Source organism: Populus euphratica, unplaced genomic scaffold, assembly GCF_000495115.2.
Source record: "Populus euphratica unplaced genomic scaffold, PopEup_1.0 scaffold549.1, whole genome shotgun sequence".
Lineage (NCBI taxonomy): Eukaryota > Viridiplantae > Streptophyta > Magnoliopsida > Malpighiales > Salicaceae > Populus > Populus euphratica.
In genome coordinates this window covers 104,435-130,002 of record NW_011500426.1, presented here as the reverse complement: position 1 = coordinate 130,002, position 25,568 = coordinate 104,435, and the positions used below count along the sequence as shown (strand labels likewise).

The 25,568-nt window shown below is 28.4% G+C and overlaps 1 protein-coding gene across 2 annotated transcripts; it reads left to right on the top strand.

Moving 5' to 3' along the window:
* The first annotated feature begins 18,854 nt into the window (after positions 1-18,854).
* On the top strand, positions 18,855-22,061 carry LOC105114604 (transcription factor bHLH112-like). Of its 2 annotated transcripts, XM_011011196.1 has the most exons (8): positions 18,855-19,346; positions 19,591-20,182; positions 20,287-20,394; positions 20,531-20,596; positions 20,710-20,775; positions 21,029-21,079; positions 21,199-21,347; positions 21,428-22,061. In XM_011011196.1, the coding sequence occupies exons 1-8, from the start codon at positions 18,979-18,981 to the stop codon at positions 21,477-21,479; spliced, it is 1,452 nt and encodes a 483-aa protein (XP_011009498.1). In that variant the 5' UTR covers positions 18,855-18,978; the 3' UTR covers positions 21,480-22,061. The 2 variants fall into 2 exon arrangements, with proteins under 2 accessions (XP_011009498.1, XP_011009499.1); XM_011011197.1 differs by having other exon boundaries at positions 21,199-22,061.
* The last annotated feature ends 3,507 nt before the right edge of the window (positions 22,062-25,568 follow it).

Below are 25,568 nucleotides of genomic sequence, written 5' to 3'. Positions count from 1 at the left end.
AGATTTGATTTTGTATGATTTTATTGACTATCTGGATCATTTCAATTAAAAATTGATTTAATTTTTATTTTTTAAAATAATATTATGTTTTAAAATTTTGTAATGATAATATTTTAAAATAATTAAGATTAATTAGGGTTGACTCATTTAATTCTACATAAAACCAATGAATTTTTTCAAACTTTGATACTCATGTATAAAAAAACAAATTAGAAAAACTTCTCAGACTTAAACCTAAAATAATTAACTATTAAAGGATAAAATTAAAAAAAAAATTAGAGAACTAAAATAAATTATATAAAACCAAAAATAAAAAATTATTGTAATACAAAAAGAATCCATGATAAAAATATAATACCTATAGTTGCTTAGTTGGGTTTAAGTTTGAGAAGTTTTTATCTTTTTAAATAATTATATTTTATTTTTTAAAAAAAAAATATTGTAATGAAAATATTTTAAATTTAACAAGATAAATTAGACTTAACTTTGATTTTCAAGTGTGTTTGGTATTGTGGTAACTTTTATGGTTGTGATTTGAAAAAAAGTATTTGATAAAAAATATTTTTAGTTGAGGTTAGTTAATATTTGATAAAAAATATTTTTGGTTGAGGTTAGTTTAGTATCTATATATGTTTATTTAAAACTATAGTTAAAATTGAGGTTGAATAAAAATTAGTTTAATGTATTTGGTTAAAAATGCTTTCAAATTCAGGTTATAAAATAACTAAAAAAGATATCTATTAATATTGATGATTTTTAATTTAAATATTGTAAATTTAACTACTATTATTATATCATAAAATAAATAATATTTTATATAAAATATTTTTTAGTATTTTATTAAACTATCTACAATTCCATTATGTTCAAAATTCACCCGACAGAGAATACAATTTTTATGATTTTTTGAGCATATAATAAAATCAGATAAAATATCATCAGAAATAAAATTGAGGATTATGATCAAATTGTGCAAATACTACGCTATCATACAATCTACTTTTAATTTATGTAGTTCATTAAATAATATTAAACACTAATTTTCAAACAAAATAAAATTAAAAATTTCATAAATGAATTTTTTTACTATGAATATTTATTCTGCACTGTTCACATTTATATACAAAGTGAATTAATTCACTTTGCATTGTTCACTCTACAATCATGAATAATATGGAGTGAATTTTCACTCTGCACAAATGAGATGAAGCAACTTCAAGCTGCCTTTTGTTGCTGGTATGTTAAGTGTAAATTCTGCTGAGACCTACAAATAGTAAATCATGTTTCTTTAGTTAACAAACATTTGTTTTATGTGATTTGTTTTTAAAACAAAAGTAACCACAAAAACAAACATTCTTTTAAACTTGATTTCTGAAAGATCTGTTTTAATAATTTTGTTGATTGGTTGTGTGGATATAGCTATCAAGGTATGATCGACATGGATTCAAAGCTATTTAAAACTTGTTTTAATGATTTTTTCACAACTTATTATTTTTTTTGTATTTGAAAGTAAATAAAAGTTGTTATTATAAATTTTGGGGTGGATACATCATTTTGGATATTGAAAACATATTTAACACAATTAGGAAATTATTCTTCTTCTTATAATTATGGAGCTTCCAATAAAGTTTTTTTTCTTTTATTTTTTTTTCTGAAAAATGGATAACCTACGCAACCCCAACAAATTTTTGCAGCCATACATAAAAAAAACTAGAAATATTTCTCAAACTTAAACCCAAAACAATTAATTATCAAAGAATAAAATTAAAAAATTAAAAAATTAAATAATTAAAATAAATGATATAAAATCCAAATAATTCTTTTTATTGTAATCCATAATATTTTAGAAAAGAGTCCTCGATAAAAATGTCAGGCCCGTAGTTCTTTCGTTTTTTTAAAATTTGATCCAATCTTGCCTTCACTCCAAGACAATATCCAATCCACACTAACAGCCCGATCCAATCCTAAACCAATCCATCCTAGCTATTGGGTTAGGCTTAGAAAGCAAAATTGAGGTTGGGCTAGGTCTTGCCATCCTAGCTAAAATGCTCGTAAGCCCCTTGTCTTTCTGCCACAGCCTGCCTCTCTAGGCTGCTGCTTGGAGCTCCGGCCACCACCCCAAGAACACCACAGTCATTTTCCGTCATCCTCATGTTCTTCCCTGTAGCTGAGCTGGACAAATTTGAGAACCCACGTACCGAGTCTTGATAGAAGAAGGAAGTCCCAATTTCGAAAACTATCGGATTTGATTCTCTTTCTGTGTGGTTGCAAGATTAGGTGCATGTTACATCACAATACTATCAAATCCTGTGGAAGGAAAAGTCCACTTCGATGCGTGATAAGTACATATTTTATCATAAATATTTGACCAAATCTTCTACTTACATCAGTTGCTCAACAAAACTTGTTTATTTCAGAGGGTTAGCAGAGATTAGGGTAGAAAGTAACGCTAGCAGACAGGAAGAAGAGCTAACCAAACCTTGTACTTATGTGCAGAATATCTCCTTGCTAGAACATATTTCTGAGAGATTGCCTGTGTAATGACAGGCGACGAAAGCTTTGCTAGCAGCCTTGCACATAAATAATTATTACCTTTTTGTGTGCCTATCAAATAAAATAATGCCAACATGCAATTCTCTTTAGGCGTGCTGGCTTCAAGGTAATAAGATGAACATTTCACGGATGAGGATCATCCTCCTTGCCTCTTATGTATTCTTTTAAAAAAATTATTATTTTTTAATTTTTTTTAATATACTAATAAAAAATTATTTTAACTATATATTTATTTATTTGCTGTTATTTTTATTGGATTCTAAAGTACCGAGATAAGTCAACTGCAAAATCAACTCAAATTTAAGTTTATTTATTTTTACATTTTAAAAATATTTTTGAAAAAAATTAAGTTATTTTATTTTTTTCTAATTAATTTTTAGATGTTTTCATATTTTTTTGATATGTTGATTTTAAAAATAAAAAATATTATTTTAATAAATTTAAAAATAAAAACTTAAAAATTATTACGGCAATAATAGACGGGCTCTTAATGATTATGTATATTCTTAGAAATTTAACTCTTCACTATCATTATATTAAAATTATTTTTGAAAAAAATTACTTTCAATTCATTCATAATATTTTAAATAGAAAAAAGGTTTTGTTCAAAATGATTTCAGAATAATGAATAATATCTCTGCTATTTTTCATTTTTGTGTTTCAAAATTTGAAAAACAAATTATTAGAAAAATAAAATAATGAATAATAGTAAAAGAACTAACAACTAACGACATAAAAAATGATAAAACTTACTAGTGAAATTAAATAAATTTCTTATGACAGGAGCTTAACTTTCCTCTGGGAATTTAGTGTTTGGAGTTTGGACGAAAGCCATATTGACTCTCGCAAGACTGGAGGTTACATGTGGTTTTGTTCGGCTAGGGGAGAGTGTTCGTTTAACTTGCTTAAATTGATGTTTTTCAGATTATTATTTTTATTTAAAAAGATATTGAATAGATGTTTTTTAGGTGTTTTTAGATGGTTTTAATATATTAATATTAAAAATAAAAAAATATTATTTAATTTAATATATTTTTAATTAAAAAATATATTTAAAAAATATCATGCATCGTATTGCTACAAATATATTATAGAGGAGACAAAATTATCTTATCTTGTTTCCCATGCTTCAAGGCTGTTGTTTATATGATTCTCTCTTTGTGTGTTTGTTTGTGCTATCAAATAGGGCAAGTTACTTAACCATTCCAACTTCACTAAGTTCTTTAAAATGTCAAAAAGCCATCAAAGGAATGTTTAGTTAAGTCAGTGGCCCTTTCATGATCAAAAAGAAGAAAAAAAAAAACTAAGTGTCACTGGCTTTCATTCTTTAAGGAAATTGAGTGCAAGCAAAGGCCTCTAATTGGAGTCTTTATGCTTGTGTTCAATGGCTTTTGGTGGTGCTAGCTTGGTCTAAATCCAGTTCCCAACATGGCTTGGTCTAAAAGTGTTTTGTTTCTTATTAATCAATGAATTTCGAATTAGCTAGAATGAAAGATAAAGATGAAATTCAAGCCCTTAATCGTTTCATTAAGTTCACAAAACCAATGATTAAGAACCCGGCCCGTCTTTGTTTGGAATTTAGGAACTCTATCTTAATTATTGGAAATAACATGAATTTCATCTTTAAAAACAGTAATATAAAAGTAACATTTAGTGCATTTAAAAAAATAATAATTCTCCTTTACTTCGATCAAAAAGAGGAAAAAAAGGCCAGAACTGAAAACAATAAGAATATAATTCATTTTTCAGATTAGAAAATATTTTTTTCCCCTTTTCAAGCATATATTTTCTAATTTTATATGTTAAAATTATATATATATATATAGGGGTTGACATTAATTCTCAATTCTTATTTAAATAGTAGAAGCATCATTAAAAACTCTACTGTCACATCTTCCATGGTTGATTAAAAATACATAAATGAAAGTACATAAGAAAAAAAAAATATCTTCGTGTACTCGACTTGTCACTTGAGTAACAAGTGATATAAGATGAGCTGTGTGTGTATTGTGCACAGATGTGAGGGAAAGAGAGAAAAAAAAGGCAAAGAAATTTTGTGTGGACAACCAAGAGAGCAAGAAAATTCTTTCTTTGGTAATTATGATAATTTAGAAAAGAAACTAAAATAAATAAATTTCAATCATAATTTTAAAATCAAACTTGCTGGATTAATCTGGGATTCAGTCAATCCAATTCTAAAACTAGACTGAATTTAAGTAAAACTAGTTGGGAATTTAGCTAGGCAAAACCTGAATGATTTAATTGGTCGACTTGAAACCTGATCTATTTAGATAAACCTAGTTAAGATTCAATCTTTTATTTAAAAAAAGAATTCACTTACAAAAACCTAATTCAAAACTCAATAGCATGGAATTGTCCCTGAAACTAGAAAACTAAGGCCATTTCAAACATTAAAATATATTTGTATGTGCTTGGTTTCATGATGTAGAGTAAGTTTTAATTGAAAACATATTAAAATAATTTTTTTCATTTTCATTTTTTTATTTTTGATATTTCATATCAAAACAATCAAAATACACCTAAAAAAATATTAATTTAATACCTTTTCAAATAAAAAATAATTTAAAAAGTACTTTGTAGAAACTACCTTATAGAGGTATAATCTATAAAATATTCAAGTTTCATGCTCCAACTTTTTGATTTATCTATTTTATTTCTTTTTATTTATATAAGTTTTAAATATTTTTTATTTCATATATGTTTTCAATATATATTTTTATTTATATAAGTTTTAAATATTTTTTATTTGATATAAGTTTTCAATATTTTTTTTTATCTATATAAGTTTTCAATATTTTTCAAATAAAAAGAAATTTAAAAAACACTTTGTAGAAGCTATCCTAGTACCAAATAGAAAATGTCCAACTCTAAGCACTTATAGTTATACGATCCATAAAATATTCAAGTTTTATGAGCCAACCTTTTGATTTATCTATTTTTTTTTATTTATATAAATTTTCATTATTTTTTAGTTGATATTTATTTTATTTTTCTATTTAGCCTAAGACTAATCAATTAGGAAAGATTATTTAAATTAATTTTATAAACTTATGGCTAATGTTTATCTTTGAATACAATTTATAAAACTATGTTTTAATGCCAGTTAGGTGTTGGTTGAAAAAAATCAATATAGAATCTAAAACATGTAATAGTAATTGATGTTGGATAATTTGATATAAACATTTGATTTCATAGAAATATATTATAGATAGAGTAGTTATCAGTTGAATAATGGTAGTTAGAAACTTATAAGTGATAGAAAACAACATATTCATTCATCTGAAAATGTTTATTTAATTAATCAAAACTATCAAAGAATAAGATGCACAGTAGTTGAACGACATCGTATGAGCTAAACTTCAATTTAATCTTTATTCTTCTCATTTATTTTAATTTCACATATAAATTCATCTTGAACTCCTAATTTCATGTAATTTTACCCCATTGAACTCAATTACCAGCCTTGACTTTGAGTGTTTTTTATAATTTGGTCCTTAATTTTTGATTTGTTCAATTAATTAACCATTCAATTTTTAATTTTCTTCGATTTGGCTTCTAATTTCAACCATTTCAAACCCTAAAATCTCACTTTTCTTACAAGCTGGTCATTGGTTTTAAATTTATTCATTTAAGTCCTTACTTGCCAATCAATCTTTATGCAATTCTATCCTTAGACTTTAATTTCCTCTAATTAAAGCCTAAATTGACTTCAAGAATTAATTTTCTTTGTAATTAACCCCCTAATAAATTTAATTAAACCTTGGAAAATTCTAATTGAGTCCTCAAACATGCAATTTTGAATTTTCCTCCTAAAAAATTGAATTTTCTGTTAATAGTATCAAATTTTCTAATTTTGTACATTTGATCCTCATTAACCAATCTTTGGTAATTTCCCTAATGTTCTGTTTTCTCTTGCTGACATCTTTTTTTTTTTTTTTTAATAATAATAACACAAAAAATTAAAAATTAAAATTAAATAAAAATATATATCGATAGTTGAAATGTAAAACAAGAAAAATAAGGACTAGAGTGAAATTTAGTTACCTATTCTCTATGTAATTTTGAGAAAATGACAAAGAAATTAGTTATAAATATAGGAGATATTTTTAGAGAGAATAGAGGAGTGCGTAGGAAATCTTAACAATCATTGAAACAGTGACAACCCTAACCATGATAACCCTTTCATCCAAACTTCTTGCTCTACCAAAACTTCTCTCCTTGATTCCTCTTTTCCCTAACCTTCATTTCCAATAAAACCACCACCATTCTTTTCATCTTTGTATCCCTTGCAAAACCCCTCTACCAATTGAAGCTAATAACCCTTGCTTCATCGTCGTAGATCGAAGAAAGAGAAAAACAATCATCAAAACTTCTCTAATTGATTTCTCTCTTTCGTGACCTTTAAATAAGACACCACAATCATCATTTTTCTCTCATTGATAAACACTACATAAGCATATAAGCCATATAAACCAATGACTTTTTTGAGCAAATTTAAGAGAGAAAATTAAACTATTAAAAAGCAAAACACAAAGACCAAAACTTTGCTAGCTTTAATTTTCCTTCATAAGTGGTAATGGATAATACCTCCTACATAAGAACAAAAAGGAGGAAGCTCTGTATTAGGTGGGATAGTCCACGTGCCTCCCAGTCTTGTACGATGCATGAAACAACATGCCAACAATAACAACCTTTTCTAGGGCGTAGCTTTCATATGATGCCATTGTTGCTATTGTTTCAACCATTTCTCATCTCCTCCTAAGTGTTTTCAAGAATATTGAAAGGTTGATCTTGAAATCCAAATTAATTTTTAACTTCTTGTTGAATTTTTATGGCAAAAAATGGGTTGATTGCGATGATTTTGCATGTTTAATTTTATGTATATGTGCCAATAATTTTGCATGTAAATGTGATTTATATGTGAACATTAGATTTTCTTGTGTGTTTAATTTTCTAGCATAATGTGTTTTATATATGAATGTATAACTGAATGTGTGTTTTGTTTTTAAAAAAATATAGTAGTTGCATTTTTATATAAAACAAGAAAAAGATAAAAGATATAAATATATTTGCATGCTATTTTGATGAATTGAGACCATTATTTTAATAAAGTTTTTATGTTACACACAACACAAACACAAACATAAATCAATGAGTTGAAGGTGTCTTTGGCAATTCTAAATGAATTTATTGATGATTTGATGACCATAATTCTCTCGACTTTGTTTTTCATATAGTAAACCGATTTATGTATTATTCTTGAAGTGACAATATGTGATTTAAAAATAAAAAGAACTATCATGTTCCCTTTGTCATCTTTATTTGAAAATATATTTGTGATAAAGTTTTTGTGCGTTACGATATATTATCCCTATTGTTGTGAGTGTACTTAAGCCACGTCACCAAGACCCCATAGATACCTATTAACTATGAGTGGTGTACTTAAATCTATTTAGGATATATTCAAAACAATGGATTCATAGCCCAAATTTCACTTTCCATACGAGTCCAACACTTATTTTAAAATTTTAAACTGATGAAATCTCATATTTTAGGAATTAACGTTAAAATTTCTCATTCAAAATGCCAATTGATAAAATCTTATATTTTAGAGATTAATATCAAAATTTCTTGTTCAAAATCCTTAATCGATGAATTCTTCTATTTTAGGGATATCAGCATCAAAACTTTTTGTTTAAAGTTCTAAATCGATAAAATCTTGATTAACATCAAAATCTTTCATTCAAATACTATATCAATGAAATTTCCTAGTTTAGGGATTAACATCACATTTTTTTATTGAAAGGGAAAAATCAATGAAATTTCTTATTTTTAGGGATTAACATAATTGTTTTTTGTTAAAAGGCTAGAACAATGAAATATAATACTTTTTAGGGATTAATGTCAAATATTTTATTGAAAGGAAAAAAATTAAAAAATCTTGTATTTTTAAGAATTAATTTCAAATGTTTATTATAAGGTTAAAATTGACAAAATCTTCTATTTTTAGGGTTTAACATTAGTTTTTTTTGTTAAAATGATAAAATCAATGAAATCTCATATTTTAAAGATCGCTATTATTATTTTTTAAAATGAATTAAAATAAATCATAAATAAGCTTATAAATAAATTTAGATGATTAATTAATAGCATATATAGAATAAATTTAAAAGAAAATACACAGCAAATATAGCTTTTAGTTTGAAAGAATGCGATAATGGTGGTGTCTATATTTTCTTAAGCATAACTAAGTCATTATCCAAAATTTTACAAACAATTAATTTTCTATAATTACTATTATTTTTATTTCATCTTGAATTTCAAAAAGTTTTGTATTTTTTACGATGTGAGATTTTTTCTTTTGATTATCTCTATCATTCTAGTTCTGAGATGATATATATAACAAATAGTTAGTACAATGAAAAAAGTGAGAGAGAGAGAGATAAAAATAAAAAATAAAAAAATCAATAAATAGCAGCGGGCTATTCTCAATCTAGTTGATGTAATGATATTGGAGTAAGATCTGGGTAAGTCAATTTAATTTTTTTTTAAAAAACTAAAACGATATCATATTTTACAAGAATAAATAATCTAAATTGATTTGATAATCCAAGAATTTATTGATGATTTGATGACCATAATTCTAAATGAGGTTAGATTTGTTACTAGGTTTGAAAAATATTTTTAAAGTTTATATATTTTTTTAAAAAAATTATCACGGGTCGAGTAATTATTAAAATTCTAAAATATAGAATCTTAAAAAGAGGGTGGTCCAACTTAAAAATATGATAAATTCTTTGTGGTGTAGCGTTTTTATCAATAAATTATTCTAATTTTGTCTCGAAGACTCGAAAACGACATGAATTATATAATAAGGTGATTGTCATTAGCAGTTGAACACAGGATTAGCCACTAATCTAATTGCAATTTTATCTCCAAACCCATCATCAATACTGGCCATACTGTGTCTAATAGCAACATATAGGAATCACCTTTTGTTGTTGCAATTTTACTATGCGAAGAGGGGCAATATTTAATGTAATTCCCATCCATCAATTGCTATCAATCTTTTAAATGTCGGTTTTATTAGTTAATATATTTATTCTTAACACATCGACCTAATTTTGAAATATTCTGATCTAGAAGACTTTAGTTTTAATTAGTGAAAATTAATTTTTTTCTTCCAAACTAATCAACAATTAAATAAGATTGCTACTATACATACAAATATTTGTATTCGATATACTTATATATAAAAGATATTCACGATGAAACTTATTATACGTAATTATATTATTTGTGTGCTAGTATTGTAGTGTAAATTATTTTTTAAAAGTGTTATTCGCTTTATAATATATTTAAGTTATTTTTTATATTAATGCATTAAAATCATAAAAAAACACTATAGTAAAATTAATTTAACACTAAAAGGCATTCAAAAGTTGAAGTTACAGCACTCCCGAACAGAAAATCATGAATATCATGCTCAATCATGTAAAACATTGAGAAAACAAGGGCTTAAACCTTAAAAGCCAAGATTACCATGTGCTAAGCTCCTCTTATTATAGTTGACAAGAAGAACAAACAATAAAAAGAAAATGCAAGTAGGGTCTAAGACAATGACTAGGGTTCCAAGAAGCATATAATATATCTCTTAAAGGCTTAGGAGCATGTCTGAACAACTATTTGGGGGTGTGTATGGTAAGAGTCTAAGCCAAGACATGAGCAAACAACTAGAGTACAAAATGGTCAGTTCCTAACGAAGAAGGAACATTCCAGCAACGAAAGAAGACAAGCAGAAGATCCAAAGTGTGGATGGTGTCTTGCTCCGCGATAGCGAGAGGTCAGTCTGCATATCTTGGGTATTTCAGAGCCACATTTCCCGTTTTACCTTACTGCTTTTTTTTTCAGAAAGCTTTATCATGCTTAAAGTATAGCTAAATTTCTAGATATTTATAGAAAGATTGATATAAGAGAGAGAGAGAATACCATTCGGTCCCATCATAAAATTATAAAAACTCTCTTACCCACCCAAAAGTTATTTTTTTATTTTTCTTTTTAGTTTTTTTCTTCCCATTGTATTTGTTTTTATAGTATAGTATAGTAGACTATAATTATATTATATGTAATAGTTATCGTTTAAAATAGTATAGTATAGTATAATTATTGTATTTGTTTTTATAGTATAGTATAAGTAATATTTATCGTTTAAAATAGTTAATAACATTTGATGGAGTATTGAAGTTGATTTGTTTTGGTTAGTTTTCTACCCCCCTAAATAAGACACCACAATCATCATTTTTCTCCCATTGATAAACACTACATAAGCATATAAGCCATATAAACCAATGACTTTTTTGAGCAAATTTAAGAGAGAAAATTAAACTATTAAAAAGCAAAACACAAAGACCAAAACTTTGCTAGCTTTAATTTTCCTTCATAAGTGGTAATGGATAATACCTCCTACATAAGAACAAAAAGGAGGAAGCTCTGTATTAGGTGGGATAGTCCACGTGCCTCCCAGTCTTGTACGATGCATGAAACAACATGCCAACAATAACAACCTTTTCTAGGGCGTAGCTTTCATATGATGCCATTGTTGCTATTGTTTCAACCATTTCTCATCTCCTCCTAAGTGTTTTCAAGAATATTGAAAGGTTGATCTTGAAATCCAAATTAATTTTTAACTTCTTGTTGAATTTTTATGGCAAAAAATGGGTTGATTGCGATGATTTTGCATGTTTAATTTTATGTATATGTGCCAATAATTTTGCATGTAAATGTGATTTATATGTGAACATTAGATTTTCTTGTGTGTTTAATTTTCTAGCATAATGTGTTTTATATATGAATGTATAACTGAATGTGTGTTTTGTTTTTTAAAAAATATAGTAGTTGCATTTTTATATAAAACAAGAAAAAGATAAAAGATATAAATATATTTGCATGCTATTTTGATGAATTGAGACCATTATTTTAATAAAGTTTTTATGTTACACACAACACAAACACAAACATAAGGAGTAAGATCTGGGTAAGTCAATTTAATTTTTTTTTAAAAAACTAAAACGATATCATATTTTACAAGAATAAATAATCTAAATTGATTTGATTCTAAATGAATTTATTGATGATTTGATGACCATAATTCTAAATGAGGTTAGATTTGTTACTAGGTTTGAAAAATATTTTTAAAGTTTATATATTTTTTTAAAAAAATTATCACGGGTCGAATAATTATTAAAATTCTAAAATATAGAATCTTGACAAGAGGGTGGTCCAACTTAAAAATATGATAAATTCTTTGTGGTGTAGCGTTTTTATCAATAAATTATTCTAATTTTGTCTCGAAGACTCGAAAACGACATGAATTATATAATAAGGTGATTGCCATTAGCAGTTGAACACAGGATTAGCCACTAATCTAATTGCAATTTTATCTCCAAACCCATCATCAATACTGGCCATACTGTGTCTAATAGCAACATATAGGAATCACCTTTTGTTGTTGCAATTTTACTATGCGAAGAGGGGCAATATTTAATGTAATTCCCATCCATCAATTGCTATCAATCTTTTAAATGTCGGTTTTATTAGTTAATATATTTATTCTTAACACATCGACCTAATTTTGAAATATTCTGATCTAGAAGACTTTAGTTTTAATTAGTGAAAATTAATTTTTTTCTTCCAAACTAATCAACAATTAAATAAGATTGCTACTATACATACAAATATTTGTATTCGATATACTTATATATAAAAGATATTCACGATGAAACTTATTATACGTAATTATATTATTTGTGTGCTAGTATTGTAGTGTAAATTATTTTTTAAAAGTGTTATTCGCTTTATAATATATTTAAGTTATTTTTTATATTAATGCATTAAAATCATAAAAAAACACTATAGTAAAATTAATTTAACACTAAAAGGCATTCAAAAGTTGAAGTTACAGCACTCCCGAACAGAAAATCATGAATATCATGCTCAATCATGTAAAACATTGAGAAAACAAGGGCTTAAACCTTAAAAGCCAAGATTACCATGTGCTAAGCTCCTCTTATTATAGTTGACAAGAAGAACAAACAATAAAAAGAAAATGCAAGTAGGGTCTAAGACAATGACTAGGGTTCCAAGAAGCATATAATATATCTCTTAAAGGCTTAGGAGCATGTCTGAACAACTATTTGGGGGTGTGTATGGTAAGAGTCTAAGCCAAGACATGAGCAAACAACTAGAGTACAAAATGGTCAGTTCCTAACGAAGAAGGAACATTCCAGCAACGAAAGAAGACAAGCAGAAGATCCAAAGTGTGGATGGTGTCTTGCTCCGCGATAGCGAGAGGCCAGTCTGCATATCTTGGGTATTTCAGAGCCACATTTCCCGTTTTACCTTACTGCTTTTTTTTTCAGAAAGCTTTATCATGCTTAAAGTATAGCTAAATTTCTAGATATTTATAGAAAGATTGATATAAGAGAGAGAGAGAATACCATTCGGTCCCATCATAAAATTATAAAAACTCTCTTACCCACCCAAAAGTTATTTTTTTATTTTTCTTTTTAGTTTTTTTCTTCCCATTGTATTTGTTTTTATAGTATAGTATAGTAGACTATAATTATATTATATGTAATAGTTATCGTTTAAAATAGTATAGTATAGTATAATTATTGTATTTGTTTTTATAGTATAGTATAAGTAATATTTATCGTTTAAAATAGTTAATAACATTTGATGGAGTATTGAAGTTGATTTGTTTTGGTTAGTTTTCCTACCCTCTCTCTCTCTATATATATATATTAGATCCCATCATAATTTTGAATAATTTGTTCAAGAAAATAAACTAAATAATTTTATTTATATTAGATCTAAATCATTACAAGAAAAGACTTTTTTTGAAAGTAACATAAAATCTAACTATGATCAGGATTCATATGCTAAATAGATCTAAACAATTCTTAACAATTAAAAAATAATACAATAAAAATAATTATATCAAAAACTAAATTCTATGTTCCTACAATGGATTAAAGATCAATTCACTCCTCAAGAATTGATCAAATATTTGAACTTTAACTTTGTATACAAGAATATATTTGTTTTTGAATTTTAAAAGTGTTTTTTTATTTTAAATTAATTTTTTAAATATTTTCAAATTATTTTGATACACCGATGTAAAAATTAATTTTTAAAAATAAAAAAAATTACTTTAATATATTATAAATAAAAAAATACTTATTTTGATACGCTGATGTAAAAATTAATTTTTAAAAATAAAAAAAATTACTTTAATATATTATAAATAAAAAAATACTTTAAAAAATAACTATTATTATACTTCCAAATACTATTTAAATACAAAAATAATTAAGATAAATTATGGCTGATGATTGCTCTTGATCTTAAGTGGATTTGAACGGTCTAAAAAAGTGGTGTGAATGTAGAATTGATGGATGCCATAATTGAACTTGTGAGTTTCGATCTTGACAATTCAGGGGATTGAAGATTTAATTATGAGAAAGATGAAGATTGAAAGGCAAGCATGTCTTTGAAGATAGAGGCTGTATACCAATTCCCATCGGAACCATTGAGGAAATGAATGTACGGTCACAATCCAATGGGATTTTGACCCCTTGCGATGACAGCAGAGGACCCAGTTGCTGTCGCACGCGCCCGTGCCACGCGTGGGCCCTACGTTTGACCCCAACAAACACAAAGGGACATGGTTCCCATTGAGGTCAAAGCTTATTTTAATTTCTCTATTTTTCTTCTTCTTATTCTTCGAATTAAGAAAAATCATAAGAGTTTATTATAAAAAAATTAAAGCATGTATATAGAAATCCGGATTTCAATATTTTATTTGATGAATATATACATGGATAGTGAAGCAATAGTGTTTAACTAATATTAACTGATTTGTTGAGTTTTAATTTTTATATTTAATTACTATTTTGAGACAAGAAGAATATAAAAAAAACATGTTTTTTGTCGATTTTTTTTTATTTTAAAATATCAAAAATAAATTTAAATTATTATAAATTTTTTTTTATTATTTTGCGTCTATCTTCCAAATTCAATAAATTTATTATTTTGCGTCTATCTTCCAAATTCTAGAAAGTAGAAGATATGATCAAGTCTCACGTAAAGAAAGAAAATTAATATATATATATATATATATATATATATATATATATATATAGCAATAAATTCATCAATTTTAGCCCTATTGCAATATTGACAAACATTGTCTCTCCTCTGAGCTCTTCTCTTAGACCCATTAAAATTGTCTCTAAAGAAAATATTGGATGGAGAAAAAATATTTTTAATTTCTAGCATTATTGTTAGGCCATTCAGCATCGTGCGTGTAATTAATTAATTAGATATATAGTAAATTTAGTCATTATTAGTTAGGGTTCCACAAGTTATATACTTGTACACATATTTTACAATTGCGACAATATTCAATAACCATGGTTATGGTTCTCTGTGTACAGCTAGCTTTTAAGAATCATCCTCCACGTACATGGTCTATATATTCCACACGCTTGCCGCAAAATATTCCTTGGGTTGATTCTAATGGAAGACCATTGACTTGTAGAATTATAAAATATGAGTGTCCAGCGAGCTGGAAGAAATGAAATTAGAGTCTTTTCTTGCATTTTCAGGGAAAATTAGGACTCTTGTGAATCTTACCTAACTTGTGCCCTTTTGAGATTTGATTTCTCAATTTGTCCGAGTCAACTATTATACATATAGATGGTGAAAAAATATGTTTTAAAAAAATTCCTAGCAGTTCAAACCAAGCTTGAACATCATCACTGATATCGATTCATTCTTGTTATTATCCAATACCCTTGCATCAAACACACATTTCATATATTTTTTAAGCTTTGAAAAATTAAAAATGCTTCATGTATCACCCACTTATTTACTCTACGTACCTTCAAAAAATTCATCATGGCACACATCAAATTTTATGTGTAAAGCATAAGTATCAACCTCTTCATTAATAATATAAACATTAATAGCACAATAAAGTACTAAAATCAATGATAATTACCTATATTTTCACTAATAGTATAACAACTAACAACTCATCATAAGGTACATGCAACTTTACTTATTGCGAGATACTCGTAACATTATTTTTTACAGAGTAAGCTAACGTAACCAAAATTTATAAATGTTTCGGGTCAACACGTAAGCATTAAAATGAAAAAAGCTCATTCATGGACTCCATTCTGGTTCATTCAATAAACACACGCTCCTTACACTTTCTTTGTATATTATTTACTTCTTGTATATTTATCAAATTAAATGTCAGAGCATCTTTTATTCCGACAATGAATTTGTTTTTGCCGAAACATCAAAGCTTAGAGACAAAATTTATGTTCAAGCTCACACACTTCAGCCCAAAATATAGTCATAAATAGTTTGATCCAATTCTAAAGTTTTCACAACATCATAACATATATATTTTCTATTTTGAGTAAAATTTGATTATGTAATTAATAGATTCAATGCCTTTTTTTTATTACTTGGGAAATGGAACAAATGATGTAGTCCATATAAGTGAATTTGTTGCTAAGCAGTTAAGTTAAATCATGCAAGGTTGACTGCCTTGCTGCAAGAGTTGCATTAGTTCCTTGCACCTAATTTTTCGGGATCCATGTTTAATTAATCTGACTTTGCAATGAGAGAATCTGCTACCTATTCATTAATTTAAACGGTCATTGACAAGTTTGGTAACTTATCCGATTGACCCTTCATTGATTTTTGTCATGAGATTGATTCCAATTTGCTGATTTCATTGCATAAGAAATTAGGTGCAGCAAATTGTTTGGTCAACTGTGCCATTGATCATCTGTTAGCTTTGCCTAATGCCTATAATAGCTAGTAATTTTCTTCCATTTTCCACATGTATCTTTTCTTGAAAGCATACTTGATCTATAGTTTATATCCATACGTAAACAAGAACGAACGTAGGAACTCCACATTATTGGTTAGTGATTGAACTTGTAATGCCAACGGATCTTATTGAAAGAAAATCTCCTAGCTCATAAAATAGTCATACCGTGTGCTATGCAACAAGTCTACTTCATGGGGAAATTGAACCGTATAAGCGCTATTCATAGCCTTTTTGCCCCAAGCAATTTGGATAATGCATAAAGACCTCACGCAATCAGGACATGGGAGTTGATTTTCTCATCATTTCTACATTTTCCTCGTATTCATGTAGGAGGTAGCTGTTCATCGTATGAATTTCCATGTGCTATGTCTTAAGAAAATGGGAAACATGATAGAGTTCATGGCTGTGGAAGTGAATGATAATCTCTATATACAATGACTTAAGACTTAATTAAGACTGTTCAGGAACGCCCCAACATATCATAATTGTTGAGAACTCCCTTCACTGTTATGTGATAATTGTTATAAATTATTTCAAGATGAATAGTCCCTAGAGAATCTGTAATAGACTTCATATAGCATCATATACCTAATAGTGGACTAATGCCATATCCGCCCCAATGATATATATTTACATGCTTGTACGTAACGACTAACCTACTAAAATCAATACGAGGATCCAGTTCCATAAAAGAGGGTATTGCACCCCCTCTTGTATTAATTGAGAATTATATACTATTTTCACTTGTTGGAAAAACCCTAAATGCAATATGTACACTCAGGTTAGTTTTTGCATATTAAAACCTAAATAAATTCATCTCTCCAATATTATTGAAAAGAAATTTTAATTTGGTATGAAAGTAATGTAGAATTCCTTAGAAAGAAAATATTATTCTAACTATTTTTTTTGGGTAACCGTGAGTATTTGGGTCTGTTTATGTATATCTCAACTAATATTTTAAAACTCTAAAAATAATGCTTAATTAAATCTCTAGTAATTTTAAGATTTATAATACTCAAACCAATAATATTTAAAAAATAAACTTAAAATTTGACTAATTAAACTATATTTCTCAATGTTTTTAATTTTGTTTTTATGGGAGATTGTGTGTTGTTTTAGCCTTGTATGCATCAAATGGGCTGGTATTTTTTTAGTGTTTTTAATTTTGTTTTCATGGAAGGTTGTGTGTTGTTTGAGCCTTGTATGCATCAAATGGGCTGGTATGGGTCAGGAAAATTTAATCAACACGCTTTGAGTTGATTTCAATATGCTTGGGCACTACTACTATTTATTTATTTATTTCATCTTTTTTGCTTACTTGTTAACAGCCAGCACAGTAACCATGAAAATGGCTAAGGTACTTATTAATAACAGCCAGTGCAGTAACCACGAAAATGGCTCTGCTAATTGGTATCATAACCACTAAAGGGCATGACACAGTCACCTTTACAAGAGCACCCAAAAACCATAACATGGCATCTTCATGAATCCCCATCGTAATCATAACCATGCCCACTTCCCTTTACCCACAAGGAACAAAATCTTTCAATAAAAAAAATTAAAAATAGGAAAAGAATTTTGATGTGTGGCTAAGATGGTAAGTAGATTTGCATCACAGTTAATAGATAACGATTCTTGAAGTTTTATTAGTAGTTTAGATTTTTAAATTAAAATAATTCATTGATATGATGTAGAGTTAATATAATTTGAATTTAAGGATATGCATTGCAACTTTCGAGAAAGAAGTTTCTTATAGATATATGAAATGATTTAAAGATAATAAAGTATAAGAAAGCAGATTGAAATGGATGTGTGAAGAGTTTCAGGGGAAGTTATTTGTTTATTTATTTATTTTTATTTCTATTTAGTTTAGAAAATTATTTTTTATGTGTTTTTATTCTTCCTACTTAGTTTATATATTTTATTTTTAGTATAAACAGAGACATTGTTTAATTTGTTTTTTAAAAGACTACTTCAAAAAAAATTATACCATAATAAAATTTTTAAATTAGAATTTTATTTGATAAAATTATATATTATTTGTGTTTAATATCTTTCTTGTTATTTTTGTTTGCGTAAAATATACTCCCAATAATAATAATAATAATAATAATAATAATAAAGAATAAAAAGCATCAAGAAGGAAAAAAAATCTTCTACCCCAATTAATCAAGAAACAAATGAGAGAACAAAAATTAATAGAGAAGAAAAGTAAAGAAAAAGAAAAAAAATTCGATTCAAAATGCCTCCTCTCATTTGTCCAATCATCCCCTTTGATATGTCAACTATCTATTATTTCTGTAAATTCCCTTTGTCCGTACCGCTCCACAGTTCCATATATAATATAACATATTGATTACATTCCCTCAACCATATAATATAAATATTGTATATAGCTTCATTATAAAGAGAGAGAGCTAAGCTTTACCTCAAAGTCTCAAGCTGCAATAAGAAGACACGCAAAGATTATCAATACAAACAAGATTGTGGCCATGGCAGAGGAGTTTCAGGCCGGGATTTGTGGCGAGAACTGGTGGATGAATTCTTCGAAAAGCATGTTCATCGGCGGCTTATCACCATGTTCTACGGTGAGCCTCCCTAGTGATCATACGGGAACTTATAATGGGTCATGGGCCACGGCTGACATGGTAGACTTGAAGCCGAGGTCAATATCATGCAAGGAGTCTCATAACACCACTTCGGTGTCTGATACCTCTATAGCTTTCCTAAATTCTCCAAAGCCTCAACAGGCTAATTCAGATAGTGGGGGTAGCAGTAATTTGATTGATTCCACCTTGCAAATGATGGGGTTCAGGCTCTCGTCGTCGTCGTCGTCATCGGATTGGAACCAAGCTTTACTGTAAGTTTGGTACACATGTTGATCCTCTTTTTTTCTTTTTTCTTTTTTTCTTTAAATTCCAATTATGGTTGAAATCCAACTCGAAGGTCTTAAGTCCGAAGCACTCCGACCACAAGTTTAGGAAAAGAATACTCGACTTTGTTTTATTGTTTTTGTTTCGAAAAGCAAGTCAAAATGATCATCAAAGTTTTATCAAGTGGCAAAGATTTTAAATCAGTTATCAGATTCTTTGATCTCTTTGCAGCTCTGGGAATGGACGACCTGAGAGTTACAATTCCATGCTGCAAGAAGACATGAATTCAGGAGGACTAAATTCTTCTCAAATCCAAAAAGATTGGAGTCCAAAGAGCTATGCAAAAACTGCTGAAGATTTCTCCTTGGACCAACAAAGGCTCAATCCGGTTAACAGTTCCAGCAATTCGCCACCAACTTGCCAGGGATTTTCTACAGGCTTTTCAATGGAGCCAACAGCTTCTTATGGCTACCCTTCAACATTGATACAAAGTTTATTTGAACCAGATCATCCTCAACCACATCAAGTACAATCTCTTTTCAACAACCGGCCCATGAATTACCTGTCGCCGGCAGCTCCAAATTATGGGACCAACATGAGTGAATTGTCATCTCCTTCTTGGACTAAAGTATCTCCCTTGATAAAATCTTGTTTGCAAAAGCAACAGGCTAGTAGTTTGCACTTTACTAACAACACAACCTATTGGAATGCCTCACCAACCGGAATAAATGATATTAGAGCAAGCTTTTTACCCTCATCACCATCTCAATTTCTTCTGCCAACTTTTGAAGAGAAACCCAATTGCCCCGGCCTCACTATAGAGGTAAAGATGATGATTAAACAACTCATTAATTAGCCTTATTCATCAATATTTAATGACTAGGGTTTGAGACTAAATCTTTTTTCGTGTATTTATTTATATTTCAGCCTAACAGAGAAGAAGTTCGAGACTCGGTTTCAGTAGTTAAGAAAGGATGTGAACCAGAATTCAAAAGGCCTCGAATTGAAGCACCATCTCCACTACCAACTTTCAAGGTATACAAAACACAATCAGTCAAGCTTTTGAGTACTGAAACGTACCGAACTTATTTTTTATCTTTCATTCTTTTTTTCCTTAATATTCCTTTTATCTTTTGAAGAATTGAATGTGAAGATGTTATTTTGTCATCAGGTCCGGAAAGAGAAGCTAGGGGACCGAATAACTGCCCTCCAGCAATTGGTTTCACCTTTCGGAAAGGTTAGCTTTTGGATTTTTCTACTTTTTTCAAATAGCACAATGACCATAACAAGTCTTTGCTTTGTGATTCGATTGAAGGCTCATCCATTGGTCATGTACTGTACATTTTTCAGACTGATACTGCATCGGTTCTCCATGAAGCTATTGAGTATATCAAGTTCCTTCATGGCCAAGCCAGCGTATGCTATCTTATCTTCTTCTTCTTACCATATGAGTGTTTCATCCATTGATTCTCACTCCTTAATTCAAACCCAGTAGGGTAGGAAGTCTTGAGTTTGAGTCCTACGATCTTAGGAATCCTATAAATGTCTGTATACGTAAGTTAATGGGAAAACCCTGCTTGATTTAAACAGAATTAGACGTTAACAAATACATTTAAGAGCCTAAACTAATGGACTAGCATTTAATATATGTTTTTTTTTGTTAATGCAGGTTTTAAGTACTCCATACATGAAAAACGGAAATCCAATTCAACATCAACAGGTATAATACAATTCTTTCTTTATTTCCCTTTTTTCCTTTTGTTGCTTTTGGGCAACACTGCCACTATGCTTGTGATGAATCAAAAGATTCTTTTGAAGTACAATATAATTAATTGGCAGGCTCCAGAAGACAAATTGAACGACCTAGAAGGGCCAAAACAAGATCTAAGAAGCCGAGGACTATGTCTTATGCCAATGTCCAGCATATTTCCTGTTGCTAATGAGACCACTGCTGATTTCTGGACACCAACATTTGGTGGCACTTTCAGGTAGAAGGATGATTATAGTAAAGCTAGCTAAGCAGCTTCTATATATCTAATGATCAAGCACTGATTTTAAATCCCTATAGTTTTGTATCAAACCAACCAAGATGGAAGGAAACGCTCATAACTTCAATATAGGAAGAAGATTATAGTAGGAGCCCCTGCACTGCTGTGCTAGCTAGCTGTACCAGTCTTGAACGAAAAGCTAAAGAAAACAAATGAAAAAGAGAAAAAGGAACTCAAGCTTCAAAGATGGACAGACAATGCTGGGCCAGCTACAAGAAGAATTAATGATGTTAGGCTATCAAATGATTAGGAGCCACTTGAGATGAAGAATATAAATATCTAGAAGGTAATCGAAGTCGTAGTACTACTGGTTATTAACTAATACCTTAAAGGTGGGGGGCTAAGCACAGGAACAGATGCTAAATTCAGCTAAATATATTAACATCTGTGAATTTAGAGATTAATTGTATGTTGTTGATCGTTACATATAAATGGGGTGAATTTAGCAGATTGGAACAAAAGGCCTTTTGTTCCTGTTGCGCCATTGTTGTGGATGCATTGAGCTGGCACCACTAGTCCACCTTTATCCGTATAAATAGATATTGCTTTTGTTATTGTAGATGAAAGAAAAGGAAATAAAGGGATTATTGTACTCATTGATTTGTTTGTTATTCAAAAATATATGTACGAGTGAGTGGAGCTTTTTTGATTTGATTTGTAACCTTTTCACTTGTTTATATTGCTGCATTGTGGTTTTGCTAAGTCATTGGTCGGCCCACTATTCTTGCTTTTAGGGTTTTCTGCTTATTCTTTTTAGATGAAGATATAACGTGCATGCTTGTTTGTGTATAAACTTTCCTCCCGTATTTATATTAGGTAAAGATCATACCATATTCTAAGAAGGTGTTTGGTTAAATGTGAATTGTTAGGTATGTTTCGTGTTTTTTTTTTTGTTTTTTTGAGATTGAAGAGGTATAGATAGATTTATATATTTATTTACCTCGTGTTCTTTAAAAGTATAAAAGTTAATTTTAAACTTTTTATATGAATAGATTTATTATTATATGTTTCTATCTCTATCTTAACTTAGCATATACATGCATATTAACCCTAATTAGATAATTAAGTTCAGTGGTCATGGAACTTCCTTCTTTTCTCAATTTTCTGTATTCGAATCTTAAGGCTAATACTTTTAAAACTTATTTTTAAAAAATACATTAATGTTAAAAATAAAATTAAAAATTACTTTTAAAAATCGTCATCCATGAAATCTATGCAAGAGCGTGCCATTAAAATCATAAAAACATGCTTAATAACAATTGATACGCAAGCTAGTCTAATTATGTATCTTGCAAACATTGGAAGTAAACGCAAGGTTTGCTTGAGAATTAACCCCATCGGAGCCCTACTCTTGGATAGCTAGCTAGCTAGCTTATTAATTCTTAATGGTTTCCACTCAAGAATTAATCCCTCCCTGATCATATGCGTTTTGTACTGTTAATTTATGTAAGAAGTGCTGTTTTGTGGGTAATAATTGTACTTGTGCGCAACTTTATTCAACATGAATATCCGGCCTGCAATATTGTTATAATTACTACTGACTTAACCCATCTCTGTTGTGTTCTTTCTGTGAGGAAATAATAATAGTAATAATGATCATTACCATACAGAATTGTAGCTTTGATTCTATAAAAAAAAAAAGAAGAAGGTGAAATCGTACAGTTGAACCGCAATTTTAAACAGGCCATAAATGTTTATTTCAAGATGAGATGCCTGTTTCATTTCCATGCAAGGCCATCCTTTTTGGACATGGTCAACTTTGCAAAATCTATGTCCATGGATTCCAAAGAAGCTTTCTTCTAGTATACTTGAAGTTCCCAGCAAGTCTTTTGCAGAGAATATTCACCTTGTGTGGATGTTTTATGCACTTCTAAATAAAGCCAATAAGGGCATGACTATTCACTTCATAGCTCCTGAAGAAAAGCAATCAATATTCCTGTGAAGTTCGCAATTTACCATTCGTCCTCCTTTTTCCATTGATGGCAGCCCATCGATCCACATTCACTGTGTGAGAATCCCTGTAGCTAGGCAAGCCATCAACATTCATTAACTAGTAATTTCTGTACCTATCTTTAGTGTTAGACCTTCACATATAGAATGATAAAGAATCGTGTCTGTAAAGCAAAAAAAAGCTTATTAAAATGTAGGGAATACCAATTGATGAAGAGGCTAATCATCAAGTACTGTGCAAAATTCATATATGCTTGAAATTCAAGAATTCTCGCCATGACAAGTGACTAATCATGAAAAAAGAAGAAAAAAGCTACTTCAAAAGTTAAATATATTTCTTCTTGATTAATTGGTATCTCTTACACTTGCTTTATAATCTTTTCCATGACTTTGGAATTGATCAATCTGTTGATGGGGTATCGTCTCATACCTTCAAGCATTGGGATCGGTACCCGTTGCCGTTGCTGTAGGATATACTATAGCATCAATGGGAATTGAGTTCTTGTTATTATTTTTTTCTTCAAATGTGAGGTCGATAAAAGAAGAAACATAGAGAGAATACTAAAAAGGAAAAGCATCTAGGGCATCATTGTGTTGCTAATAAAGTATGCGACTCCCAGCTGCAGTAGATACAATCTTTTACTTTAAAAAAACTTGCTACTCTTTTTTCTTGTTTTGGCTAATCAATGGAGATTAAAGTTGTCTTATGCTAGAAGTTTTCGTTGATGCTTAAAAGGGTTATTTCTTTTTGATCGATCTTGAATAGAAATAACTGTTTGTTTATTTTTGTGTTTTAAAAATATTTAAAAAAATTAAAAAAAATTATTTTTTTGATTTTAAATTTATTTTTTTATGTTTTTAGATATTTTGATATACTATTTTTTAAAAAAATTTTAAAAAACATTATTTTATTATATTTTCAAGTAAAAAAACATTTTAAAAAACAATAATTATCACATTTTCAAATACCAATCCATTAAAGAATCAAAAGACATGGCTGGAACTTTGAAAAGATGATTGAAGTACCTACGTAACTTCTTTGATATTGGCCAAGAGAGTAAGCTTTTTCAATTACTTTGTATCCTCGTCGAGTTATCAATCTCTTTGACCTCATTGTCACTTTCGTTACCATTTCAAAATATTATGTATTCTATCCATCAACTGATCATGCCAATCCAAAACTCACTGTTAATGCAATTACGATCGACAATTATTCTCACTTTAAATTAGAACAATTCAAGATGACTTCGTTGCTTTGAGAGTGTTTGGTAAAGAAACTTTTTAAAGTACTTTTTACTTTAAAATAAATTTAAATAATTTTTTTAAAATTTTAATATTAGTATGTTAACACCATCTAGCTAAAAATATTTAAAAAAAATTTAAAACAAGAAAAAACTTAAATTTTAATAAAAAAAAATATAAGTTTAATCTCAATACCAAACAAATACAAAGAATTCATGACCAGATGGCTACCGCACGTTAAGATGTAACTGGAAAAAGCGGCTCCATTTGTTTGCAGGAAAGTTGTTTCCTTTTGAAAAATGAATTCCTAAAAAGTGAATTTTAGAGAAAATGAATTCTTGAAAAGTGAATTATTTTCCAATGTTTGGTAATATTATGAAAAATAAACTAGAAAATATTTTCCAGGATTTGGTTATGTTATGGAAAATGAACTGGAAAATAATTTATTAATGTTTTATTTTTTTCAAGTTTATTAAAATAATGAGAAATAAATCTTACAAATTAAAAAGTTGAATAATAATAAAATTGAAAAAAAATATAATTTCATAAATTATCTCAAATAAAATAAATAATAATCAAAATAATAAAGATCAAATCTAAAAAAAAAAGATGAAGAAATTAAAATAATAATAATTAACATTTCATAAAGTATTTCAAATAAAATAAGTAACACTCAAAAGAATAAGGACCAAATTTGATAGATAAAAAATTTCAATAAAAAAATAATAGGAGAAAAGCAAATAAAAATTATAAAAAAGAGGACCAAAGTTAATATAAAAATTAAATTTTAAGAAATGAAATTGAAAAATAAATATTCAAAACAAAATATATATAACAATCAAAAGTTTGAGAATCAAATTTGATATAATCAGTAAATAATAACATTTCTAAATTTTTTACAACTTCTAAAAAATGTCAAATTTTTCTTTGACTGGAAAATGCTTTTCTTTACCAACTTTTCTAATAGCA

What these genes read in the sequence shown, in the direction of transcription:
- LOC105114604 (XM_011011196.1), top strand. Translation starts at nt 18,979, where the DNA reads ATGGCAGAGGAGTTTCAGGCCGGGATTTGTGGCGAGAACTGGTGGATG. An exon ending in CTCCACTACCAACTTTCAAG is followed by an intron (nt 20,395 to 20,530) that starts GTATACAAAACA and finishes TTTTGTCATCAG; the next exon opens with GTCCGGAAAGAGAAGCTAGG. An exon ending in TCCTTCATGGCCAAGCCAGC is followed by an intron (nt 20,776 to 21,028) that starts GTATGCTATCTT and finishes TTGTTAATGCAG; the next exon opens with GTTTTAAGTACTCCATACAT.